At 37.3% G+C, this 12,761-nt stretch overlaps 1 protein-coding gene across 8 annotated transcripts in view; it reads right to left on the reverse strand.

The window, feature by feature from the left end:
• Positions 1 to 267: 267 nt before the first annotated feature.
• LOC108040159 (host cell factor) overlaps positions 268 to 12,761 on the reverse strand; it is a 28,724-nt gene continuing 16,230 nt past the window's right edge. For 7 of the 8 annotated variants that reach the window (XM_044460569.1, XM_044460563.1, XM_044460565.1 and 4 more), the window contains 7 exons: positions 8,719 to 9,795; positions 7,292 to 8,389; positions 5,922 to 6,171; positions 5,688 to 5,857; positions 4,168 to 4,437; positions 986 to 1,349; positions 268 to 917 (listed from right to left, as the gene is read on the reverse strand). In XM_044460569.1, coding sequence (XP_044316504.1) covers positions 775 to 917; positions 986 to 1,349; positions 4,168 to 4,437; positions 5,688 to 5,857; positions 5,922 to 6,171; positions 7,292 to 8,389; positions 8,719 to 9,795 — 3,372 coding nt within the window. In that variant the 3' untranslated portion in view covers positions 268 to 774. The remainder of the gene's footprint in view (positions 918 to 985; positions 1,350 to 4,167; positions 4,438 to 5,687; positions 5,858 to 5,921; positions 6,172 to 7,291; positions 8,390 to 8,718; positions 9,796 to 12,761) is intronic. The other variant, XM_044460570.1, reaches the window with a different exon arrangement.

Here is a 12,761-nt window from a genome sequence, read left to right on the forward strand (position 1 = left end):
AACCTTAATATACTTTTAGTAAACAGATAATTCGTTAGTCACACAGAATTCATGCACGGGATAACACCTTGTATAGATTATTGCGATTTCACCACCTTAATTTATTATATTATTTTCTTCTTTCTACCTCGTGTCTTTAGGCCCTCTTTCATCCGCAGGTCAACTGGTAACAAGTTACAGTTTCAACAACCAACAATTCACTGAAATAGTACCTATTATAAATTTTAGGCTGGGAGTTAGACATCTTTTATTATTAAAATAATGGTATTTACTTTTTTAATATAATTTATTTATTAAGTATCATTTAATTGTAATTTAGCATGTACATTAGGGTTGGTCATATATGAAAAACAAAGCATTTTTCTCTTTAAATAACCTCCCTATTTGCCATATAATAATGGAGGATTTACATGTTTTGATAAAAACATTTTTAATTTATTGTATGTTTGCTACTATTTCTTAACTATTAAGCTGTAACTAAAATGCTGGTTTAAAATTGTCAATCAATAAATTATATTTTAGTTTTTTAAGTCTTTTAACAAACCAAACTGCCCTAATGTACAAGCATCTGATCTAGCCAACCCTTAAAAAGTTGCATTATTTGCATTCACTAATATTCAAGTTTCGTTGTAAATCACTTTGAATTCAGCATAGAGTACAACATTGTTTTTTTTAATAAGAGGGAAGCTGTAGTATTGCCAACATTATTACTGAGCTTTAAATTTACTCCATTCTCCATGCCCATATAAGTCTAAATGCTACTTAATCGGTCGATCATTCATGCAAACCGTTGCGTCCACGCTTGTGCGGCGAACAAAATGAATTTGCAGCGCTATTAGTTCCAATAGTTGTTTTTTCCTGCGAACGTTTCAAATTTGGCGTGTTTGAGGGTATTTGCAGTTTAGTGGTTGCAGGATCTGCAAAAGTAGAGTCAGAAAAGAAAAAAGAAAAATAAAAATATTGAATATTCAAATTACAAGCTTACCTTGCAGCCATCTAACTTGTGTAGCTGGTCCGTAACCCTTCTGGTTTCGAGCAGCAATTCGGAATATAATTGCTGGTTTGTTTGAGCAATCCACATGTGCGTTGGAGAGTGAAGCATTGGGAACCGTGCATTGATTAGCCGCACCGACATAAACACGTACAAAAGCCAATTGAGGAGTCGATAATGCCTTATCCTTGGCAGTGGGTTTTACTGCAAGGTATACTGAATATTCAATTATCTCTTTAGTTTTTTGAGCCGGTGGCGGTTCCCAAGTTAAGTGAGCCCCCTCTTTGACGTCCTTCGAAATTTTAATAGCCGATGGTGCACCGGGGAAGCCTGGTAAACAGGTTTTAAAGCTCGATATCTGTTGCAAATATATATAAAAGAAAGATTAAAACATATTTTTTATAAAAACGTTTTTACTTCATTTTTGTTTTTCACTTATGTAACTATACCCTTGCAGAGGGTATTCTAATATTAGTTTGCAACCCAGAAGAGAAGACGGTTTCGACCTTATTAAGAATAGTCTTGATCAGCATCAGGAGATTTCATCATCTATCTGTCAGTCCGTTTCTACGCAAACTAGTCTTTCCGTTTTAAAGCTATTTGGATTGAATGTTGCAAAAAGGATTCTTTCATATAGCTCCCATAGAAACAATTAGGAAACAATTGTTCCTTAACAAAAACACCTTATTCTCCGAGACAGTCATTTCTAACGATTTCAGTTTAATAACAAGAAAGGAAAGCTAACTTCGGGCGGAGCCGAAGTTAATATACCCTTGCAGAATACTCTGTAAATTTTATTCTCCAAAATTATTTATATGATGCATTCTTAATACTCATAAAAATCCCAACTTCCTAACTTTAAAAACACCAAAGTTATGTCATTTCCAATCGTTCAGTTATATGGCAGCTATAGGACATAGTCGGCCGATCCTTATGAAATTTGGTAGGTCGAATTGATTGGCCAAATATAAAACCCATAGAAAATCACAACTTTCTAACTTTACAAACACCAAAGTTATGGCAGCATAGGATATAGTCGGCCGATCCCGGCCGTTCCGACTTATATACTGATCAAGAATATATATACTTTATAGGGTCGGACCAAAATTATAATACCCTCTGCAAGGGTATAAAAATCGGAAAACTATAGCTGGCATGAAAAGACGGGAAAATAAATAGATAAATAACATACAAATCAAATAAACTTCGTTGTTTTTAAAAATGTACTAGACTATATCATCATGCAGCTTCCATAAAAGAATTGGAATAGAATTGGGAAATCACCATAGCTTCTTTGTTTTTCAACATATTTGCATATAGAATATAGAATAACTACATATATAGTACCTTTATAGGTTTTAGTTATAGATTTTAAATTTAACAAATCTATTTTATATAGTTGTCATAGATACAATACTAATAGGAAGCACATGCGACTTTTAAACTGAATGTCGTATTTATATACCATTCCAGAGGGTATTTTTATACCGTCTGTCCGTCTGTTTCAATACTGTTTGCGAGCTCAGTTTAAAAGCTAGTGATCTGATCAAGGTTGAAAATCGCCCCGATCGGACGTCTATACCCTATAGCTCCCATAGGAACAATAGGATATAACTTGCAAGAATGGAAGATATTTCGCGCAGTGTAAAAGCTATTGACATAAATCTTCCCAAATTTTATTTTTTTAGGCATACCTTGAACAGGGTAAAAGCGCGTGCCGATCGGACGTCTATATCCTATAGCTCCATGGGAACAATAGGGTGAAATCGGTTAAAATTTAATGATTTTTAGGATATTTCGCGCAGTATATAAGCTATTGACATGAATCTTTCCAAATCGCATTTTTTTACGCATATCTTGATCAGGGTAAAAGCGCTTGCCGATCGGACGTCTATATCTTATAGCTTCCGTGGAAAAATTGTTAAAGGCTGCGAAAATATCTATTTTTATATGACATTTTTGGAGTATAAAAACTATTGACATGAAACTATGAAAATCTAGTTTATTTATGTATACCTTATTCCTTTCGCTACTTTTTCAATTTTAGCAATTTCGGCAAAGTCTGCAAGGGTATTAAAACTTCGGCTTGCCGAAGTTAGCTTCCATCCCCGTTTCTTTATAATTTCTCAATTAATGGTTGACAAATGTGTTGTGTGTCTATAGATTTATAACAAATAAATATATCGCGGCCAAAAACTTGTTATAATTTAAGGGTATATAAACCTCGAGTTGCCGAAAATAGCTTTTTCTTTTGTTTTAACATTGTTTGTCATAAATGTTTCTCGCCAATAACGCTTATGTGTCGTTATTTGTTACAAACTTTGCTAACAAGTAATCTAATAAGATCAAAATAACAATGCTGAGAACTGCGTTTTTTTATACACACATCTGAAGCAAAATATCTGGACAAAATATAGTATAGTGATTTGCTTTAGGCAATACTCAAATGAATATTTTTTTAAAATATAAATGAGGGCAGAATAATTTCCTTCAAATTTTCTCGAAAGTAAAGCTAGATTTTTATATATAAACCAGAGCTCGCAAATAACTGTCGACCGTTTCTCATTGTCTGCAAATAAGTGTCTTCTCCTGACTCTTTACGAAAAGACTCGGAGAGCAACCGATTTATGGGTTCTTGAATGAGCTCGCTCGCGCTCAGAGCGAAACCGTTTATTTCTATTCAGTTTAGTTTTGGTTGTTCCAAGACCGTTTTGTCGTAATCAGCTAAGCAAAAGGTCTTTTGCGTTTTTTTCGTTAAGCTTCTGTTTTGCAGATATGTATATGGAATATGGAATCAAAATGGAACTTGTTAACAAAAATATTTGAAAATAAATTTAAAATTTTGTATTAAAGAAATTATATTATTTCTTTTTCACAACAACGAAAGTAAATGTGAAGACCGTTTGCATTGAGTTTTTCGGTCAATAGGTCTTTTGCTGACTCTCATTTTGCGACCGTTTATCATTCCGCTCTTTACGCACTGCTCATTGAAAGAGCGATATACAAAGATCTCAACGAAAAGCGCTCAACAGAAAACATAAATGAAGACAGCAAGTCTCTTGCTCAGAGCGAGAGCGAGAGAGTATGAACTTTTTCGGTTGTGCTCGCAACGAGAGCGCAAGAAGAAAAACGGTCAACAGTTGTTTGCGAGCTATGATATAAACAAATTCACAAACCTCTCCCCACTCCCCACGACCACACGTGTTGATGGCACTCAGACGAAATCGATATGCCGTTCCAGGATCCAAATTGATGCGTGGAAATTTGCTAAAATCTGGAAGATTATCCACATCAATACCGTTCAGTAAGGATTCACTAATACAATTCGAATCAATATAGCTGGTAACTGTGTGCGAGAGATCCTTAAATACGCCTACTGTGTGCCATTTTTGGTTTTCGTTTTGTGTCGTGTTTTGGACAGCGATCACCACCGAATTGGATTGAACCTAGAATAAATTAAGATAAATTTTGAAAAATAAGTTAAAAATTAATTTATTTTGTAGGGAATCTTATGCTTCACGTCCATACTTTTATTGTACAGTAGATCATTGTGCATGATTTTTTATCCCCTTGGAAAGGGTACTATAATTTTGGTCAAAAGTCTACAACGCAGTGAAGGAGACATCTCCGACCCTATAAAGTAGGAAACAAGGGTGTGAAAACTGAGAGGTTTGCGTAGAAACAGACTGACGGACAGACAGACAGACGGACATGCTTATATCAACTCAGGACGCGATCCTGATCAAGTATATATATACTTTATGGGGTCGGAGATGTCTCCTTCACTGAGTTGCACACTTTTGACCAAAATTATAATACCCTCTGCAAGGGTATAAAAAACGCTGGTCTATTTTGTTAAGGATTTAGTACAAATTTTTTTTGAAACAGAATTGCCGCATGGTTTGTAATAATACTCAACATTGTTGAGACGCTGTTACATCCTCAAAAAGTAACTGTGTCGTGCGCTCTGTAAAAGACCCATACAACCAAAAGTGATCTTAATCGTTGAACAACATTTTTTTTTAAAGTCGGGCCTCTCTAATAGAATCATATTTATCATATTACTTATGTCAAACCCTTATCTTTATCATAAAGCTAAATTCTTGGATACAAATTATTAAGGAAAAAATTAATACATTAATGAAGGTCATTGATTTCATATTGTCTAGTGACTAGTGACTTTAACATATATAATTTTGCAGTGGAAAAATAATTATAAAAAGGGAGATTAGGTTGAAGAGCAAAACTAGTTTTAATAAAGAATAGATACTAAGTCAATTTTTAGAAAACACGAAATTTTTGTTCTTTAAAAAGATGCGACATACAAAATAAACCAAGAGATATATTTATTAAATACGTTCTATCTATAATAATATTCTTTAATTTTTATAATATCAATTTAAAATAAAAACTATGAGTACTTAAAACTTTAAACGCTTTTCTATCGATACCACATTTTTGAGACAACCCAAAACATAACTCGAGAAAATCTTATTTCATTAAAATATCTTTATCTCTTAAATACCTTAAGACTGAAACCGTAAAAAAAATTCCCATAAATGCTACATACACCCTCCATTTTGTTAAGAACTATAAAAAAATGTATGTTAGATATGATGGGAACACATTTAAAAATTTCTTTAAAAAAAATTTTAAACACGAAAAAATGTTAATGGCTAATATTGGTGATACATACATTGGTTTGTGGATTTTCAGCAACGTTGCTAATTCTGGGTTGTGCTTCAATTCCTGGGCGTTCTATTAACTCTTTGATTGCTTGGCAAGAGTTCGCCAATGTTGTGGCATCTGCAGTTGCAGCTTGTAGCACAGCAGCTGAAGCGAGCGCCTCCAAGTGCGAACCATCGACTGCATTAAAAATAAATTAATATATATTTCTAAATAATTAACATGTTTTCTTATAGAAACAAACCGCTTTGATATTGGTGTGTGTTCTGGGACGATACTAATGATACCGATTCTTGTTCATGTATAAACTTGGAATCTTCTTTTTTTTCTATGTTTTCATTATAACTTTCTATAATAGATTTACCAGGGTCCTTGTTCATATCCGTACTTCCCTCTAACGCCTCAGCAGACTTAATTGTGGTCAATATAGTGGCAGCTTCAGTCTCGAATTTGGTCGGGTGATTGGGATCATCGGCAGCTGATGTTGACTTAACCTAAGAAAAATACAATTTCAAAAGAAAATAAAAGTTTACAATACAATTACAACTCACATCTATACAGATGGTTCCCAACTAAATGATAAACTGCGAGGGGGCATACACGCGGCACACGTGGGGCGACCCTTGAAAATCCTTCACACTACCTAACAACCAGTAGTGGCCATTAAGGAAGCCATACTACTTCAAAAAAGCCGAGAAAAACTAATTTGTATAAACACTCATGCATCTCTAAAATCTCTGTACTTTTTATCGTCCAATTCAAAAACTGTGATGGACTGTCGAAGATCTCTGGATGCCAGGCCATGGGAACATAAAGATAACTGTGCCGCAGACGAGTTACCCAGCATGGACACTACATTCCTTTTATCTCAAGATTGACATGCCGAAAGCTTACAAGTAAGCTTAAATGCAAAAATAATGAAAGAAAATCACTACTTGTAAAATAAACGCGAGCTTTCGCCGTAAAACCAAACAGGTCGCGGGGTATAACAAAGAACTATGGAAAAAAACTGTCAAAAACTCCGGCAGAGGTCGACACACTTTTATCAAGCAATAGCGGTCCCTTCGCACAAATGGAGTGTTTTTTTCATCCATGAATAATTAGGTGGATTACCCATGACAAAATGAATGGTATGGGTGCCGCTCCAATTAAATTTCAAACAGACATTTTGAAAGGGATGCCTGCTTTTGTCATATATATACTTTATAGAGTCGTCGATGTCTCCTTCACTGCGTTGCACACTTTTGACCAAAAATATACTACCCTCTGCAGGGGTATAAAAATGTATTTTGCTGTTTTCTATTTATCAAAATATTCCTTTGAGATAGAGTAATTATTTAGTTTGTGAAAATCAGACAACAATATCATACAGCTGCCATAGAAACGATTCCAAAATGCAGCTCAAAATCGACATACAAGTCGTTTTGTAAAAACTGCAAGGGTATATAAAATTCGGCTTACCAAAGTTTTCTTCCTTTTAAATAAAAGTTATAATAGTTACGGTACCTTGCCTATTGTTCCTGATCAAGAACATATACATTACAGAAACCGAAAATGTGTCAAAAATTTTTCCTTTGCAAAGGGAATTCAAGTTTCACATACATATGCACTTACCATTGTTTCAACATTAATATTTTCTTTTACGGACATCTTGGGGGTTTCCATTTTATCAACACTTTCGATTGCAATAGCTCCAGTTGTGCTGCTTACGCCGGAATCTTCAACAATCTGAACTGGCTGTTCCATATTATTGGTATTTTGACCTCTCAGTGATGTTGATGTATCACCTCCAGTAGATATTGACGCAGAAGCTGACGACGACGTGGCGTTGTTATCATTATTGTCTTCCTCCTCCGATCCGGGATGAGCTTCACTTTCGGAAAGTTTTAACAGATCTCCGGCTCCATCCAACTGCTCAATAATATCGTCCATGGGATCGGTATCTTTCATATCCGCAACTGAAACCAAAGTTTCCGATATGGTCTCCTTAAGTGGTTGCACTGATGGTATAATCTTTGCATGCACATTTTTAGTAGCCAAAGTCACGGCACGTGGGTTATTTCCGGCATTAAACACAAAGCTTTTTCTGGCATTTATAGCAGAAGTGGCAGAATTAGTCGAGCCTGTCCCCGGCAGCACCATTACTTTATTTGAGATGTTTCCAGAAGCCGCCATACTTGCATTGGTGCTCATGACCGTAACCGCCTTACCGCCAATATACAATGCCGTTTTTTGATGGATGGGAGTGGCGCCTGCTTTCTGTCCAATAGCTACTGAACTCGATGTTTGTACCGTTGATATATTTCTCAACATCTTTACTCCACTTTGGTTGGACATTACGGTTCTTTGCCCACTTATTGCTTGCAGTGGGCTAGCCGTTGTCGACGTTGAGCTAACTATACTTACAATATTTGACCCTGTTGCACTACCACCAGCACTAGCAGTAGTCATAACCGTACTAGCTGGAACTGTTCGCACACTGCCACCAGTGGTGACAATGATAATCTGCTGGTTTCCCAATTGCGCTCCCTGTTTATTTGTTATGACAAAGGCTGGTTTTCCTCCCATTACGTTTGGAGTTACCTTGCCCATCTGTAAAATGTTTGTATTCTTCATAATCAATTTGCCACTGGCCATAGAATGGGGCGATACAAGCTTCAGGACGTTTCCAGAAACGATAGGTTTCTGAAGTTGATTCCCGGGCAACGTTCCCTGTAAAACAAAAAGTTTTTATAATTTAAATCTATATAGCCTACAATTTTTTTTATGTATACGAAAATTTTTTTTAGGCAGAATCATTATTAAAATGCAAATAATTTCCGAATTCTATAAAAGTTCAGTAAAGAATATGCAGTTCAAAAAAAAATCATACCTTTTAAGCATTATTTTGAAGAAATTAAATTGAATTTGAATTCGCTAGCTCCAAATTAAATTAGTTTAAAACGAATAAGTCAATCGAATTCGAGTGAATTCAGGTGAACAATGGAAACAGGCCTGTATACTTAAGTTTGAGGTTAATACTTAACACTTAACATACTCACCTGAATTTGGGTAGTTCCCGACGCCAACTGTGGGCTTGTAATTGAAATACCATGGGGAGTAGTTCCTTTTGGTACATTAAAGTTTACCTTGGGCAGGGTTTGAACAGTCATGCCCCCACTGCTGGTCTTAACAAATTGGAGCTGAACATTTGGAGCCAGTGTAAGCGGCTTTTGAATAAAGTACTGCTTACCACCGATAGACGTAGTAGCCGGTACTGCAGACTGCGATTGCGCAGCTGCGCTTGGCAGACTGGTTTTTAATATATTGACTGCAGCGCTGCCACCGCTGCTGCTGCCGCTCGTTTGAGCAGAAGCTAGGCGTAATGTTTGCGAAGTATTAACGCTAGGCACAATTCGCAAAGCGCTACTTGAGGCTACAGAGCTGAGAACGACGTTCGCCGCCATCGTACTAGGTACTCGCATAGCCAAAGAGTCAGCTACACTGGTAGTGCCTGCCACCGTAGTTGTAGTGGATGGTCTTAGGGTGGTTGCAGATGGTCGAAACTTTTGCAATATGCTGCTAACGCTACTACTACTGGACGTGGTGTTGCTTCCTGCTACTACGGCAGTACTACTGATTACAGATATTTGAGGCTGCACTGAAATGGCCGACGTTGACGTGGTTAAGGCTGTCCCGGCCGCTGGGCTAGGTCTCTTTTGGACAATTGATGCTGGTGATACTGGCGGCGAAATCGATGGCAACAATTCCACAGATGGTTGAATGTGTGTTTCCGTTGGACTGCCAGGCCGTTGCATTATATTTTTTTCCAACTTTAAGACAGTAGAAGTTGCTTCAACTCCAAGAGTCAAGGCACTTTCTGAACAATTTTCTGGCACTGCCGATCCAGAAGAAGCCCCAGCTTTATTTGTTCCTTGCTGAGCAATATTTTGGATTAATGGTTTAAAACTTGGATTTGCTGGCTGCTCGATTTTTTGGACCTGTAAAACGTAGGCAGCTGCAAAAGTGGTCGCAGTCCATGAAAGTTCTAGGGCGTGAGTAGATGCACGAACTAGTGCAACTTTAACTGCATATAACGGCTTTGAGACCTCTAAATACCATAGATCTTTGCAACAAACCTGAAATAGAAAAGAATTCGAATTGATGAATATTAGTACTTTTGTTTTAATCTCCAGCTGTGTTTTCAACGGCCCAAACCACTTAACTTTCCAAATTTGATCTGCGTACACACGACTGTGAAAATTTTAGATCGCAAGCTTTGAAACTGAGCTCGCAAACGGTATTAAAACGGACGGACGGACGGACGGACAGACGGACATGGCTATATCGAGTCCCCTATTGATCCTGATCAAGAATATATATACTTTATGGTAGCAAAGTTTAACGCTGGAATGGCAGTCTCGAGTCACTGTGCACTACCAAATTAAAAAGTTTAAAAAGCATAATGACAGGTGTAATTGAAGAAGATCAGGTGCTGAGAAACAGAGCTCAGTAAAGACCGAGTCCTTGTACGGGAAATTAAAAAACAAAATGTTTCAGAAGGCTCAATTAGCTGCAGATCAACTTAATTTAACAGCCAAGACCCCAATAAGTAAGTAAGTAAGTAAGTAAACATAAATTTGTTGTAAGATTGCCAATCAATCAGTTATATGGCGGCTATAGGATATAGTCGGCCGATCCTGGCCGTTCCGACTTATATACTGCGTGCAAAGGAACGAAGGGTGTGTGCAAAGTTTCAACTCGACATCTTTAAAACTGAGCCACTAGTTCACGTAGAAACAGACAGATGTCTCCTTCACTGCGTTGCAAACATTTGACCAAAATTATAATACCGTCTGCAAGGGTATAAAAATCAGGCAGAGTTGGAGATGGTAAATTAAAAGGAAAAAGAAAAAAATTATACTTGGGAAAACCATTACCGGATTGGGCTTATATCGTCTTTGACTTTCATATCGTCTTTGACTTTTAAAGTGAACGGTTGTGTTTTTTTTCTGCGCTTCGAATTTTGCATTTTGTTTTCGTTTATTCCCATCGGTGGGTTTTATCAAATCAATTTTAATTCTCTTCCGGTTTATTAAAACATAAATTTAAACTCCGTTCGCTTCGCGAGTGCACTTTGTATTTAATACTAATAAATTGTTTTAGTTTTTCGTAATTCTTATCTGTGTTTTCATTTCTTATATCCCCGCCGTTTCTCTTTTGTGCATGCACTTTAACTTATTTACGCTCCCGCTCTCTTGCTCTCTTTGCTTTGAAAGTTTTAAGCGTGCAGTTTCTGCGCTCTTGCGGTACTTATAACTGCTCGCTTATAAATTTCAATTCGCTTTCTTGGTACAGTGGTAAATAAATAAAATGAATAATAAAAATGCAGCCTCGTAATCAGGGCTGACCAGTCTAATATGACTTGCTGGCTGTGTGAAAATATGGTGCACACCAAGTGCGCCGGTTTTACTGGCCGGACAAAGGGGCCCAATTTGCAGTTTTGTTGTGACGCTTGTGTCGAGGTTGCGAACGAGATGAAATCGTTCATGCGCCAAACTAAAGGCGGCCTGATGGGGCTGATTAGCTGTTTCGGAGTGGCTAGAGATAGTTTTTGCCGAGCTGATGATCTCCTCTCTGCGCTGGACTCGCAGTTTAATAGTCGTAAGCTATTAGAAGAGTCCCCTAAGCGCAAAAAGGCCGCTGGTGGTAAGGAGCAAAAGGGGACCACCCCGCAACCGAAATCAAAAGAACAGCAGAGCATTCCGGCGGATCAGCAGCTGATTTCAGCAAACCCTCAAATGTTGCTAAGATCAGCAGCTAAAAAAGATTCGGTATCCGAACAATCCGTTACAGAATGCATACAACCAGGGACTTCTAAGAATTCCGATTTGTCCGTAGTGGTTTCACAATTAGTGGATCCACCTATCTCTCAGAATGTAGCATCTCCACCACAAGGGACTACTGAGTCCGGACAACCGGCTCAAGTTGGTTTTGCAGAAACAATGTCTGCTCCACCAAAATCCCTTTTAGTGGTTCCACTAAAGAAACAAATTTTCGTTTCTCGGCTTTTCCCTGATCAAACATCTTCTGATGTATTGTCTTATATACAAGACGAAACTAAAGCCGATTGTAATAGTGTAAAGGTGGAAAAGTTTAAGTTTTCTTATGCTAGAGACATTTCATCTTTCAAGATAACTGTCCCTAACGAGCTTTTTGAAGCCATATGCTCGGGCGACTTTTGGCCGGATAATATGGTTGTAAAAGAGTTCGAGGCTAAGATAAAGAAGAAGGGGCCCGTGGGCCCAGTGTACCAATTTCAAAAAACTAACTTCTAACCTCCTTCTTTCCTATCAGAATGCAAGAGGTTTGCGTAGCAAACTCACTAAATTGTATTCTGATAGCCTTTCCTTTGCATCTAATATTATTGTGTTTACAGAAACCTGGTTAAAGCCGGAGATCTTTAGCTCCGAAGTTTTTCCAGGTAAGTACACAATATATAGGTATGACCGTCCCTCTAGACGGGGAGGTGGAGTCTTAATTGGAGTTGATTCAAACTTCCCGTCGGAGGAGTTATTTTTTGATGAATTCAATACCATTGAATTTATTTGTGTAAAGTTATCGCTTCCTGGTAACTTTATATACATAACTTGCTCATATATTCCGCCGTTGTCTGAACTTCCTGATTATTTAAATCACCTATCCGTTATTAAGTCCGTTGCAAATAAGCTTTCCGATAGGGATCAGTTGATAGTTCTAGGTGATTTTAATATACCTGGAGTTACTTGGTCCACTGAGGATGGATCGAATGTCTTACTACCTATAGCACAGCATGATTTTATTGATGGCCTGCTTGACATATCTCTATCTCAAGTAAAACATGTTCGAAATTCATTAGGTAGCCTACTTGATTTGTGTTTTGTATTAAATCCTGAAGGTGTGTTTCTGTCCAGAGTAGCACCACTCACGCAACCTGAAGATCCATATCACCCAACAATCGAACTTTCATTTGATACGGGTAGAGTTATAGAAGAAAAATCAGAAAAATCCAAACGAATGCATTGTTTTCGCAAGGCAGACTTTCTGAGGCTAAATAATTATTATG

The sequence above is a fragment of the Drosophila rhopaloa genome, unplaced genomic scaffold (genome assembly GCF_018152115.1).
Source record: "Drosophila rhopaloa isolate 14029-0021.01 unplaced genomic scaffold, ASM1815211v1 contig_203, whole genome shotgun sequence".
Lineage (NCBI taxonomy): Eukaryota > Metazoa > Arthropoda > Insecta > Diptera > Drosophilidae > Drosophila > Drosophila rhopaloa.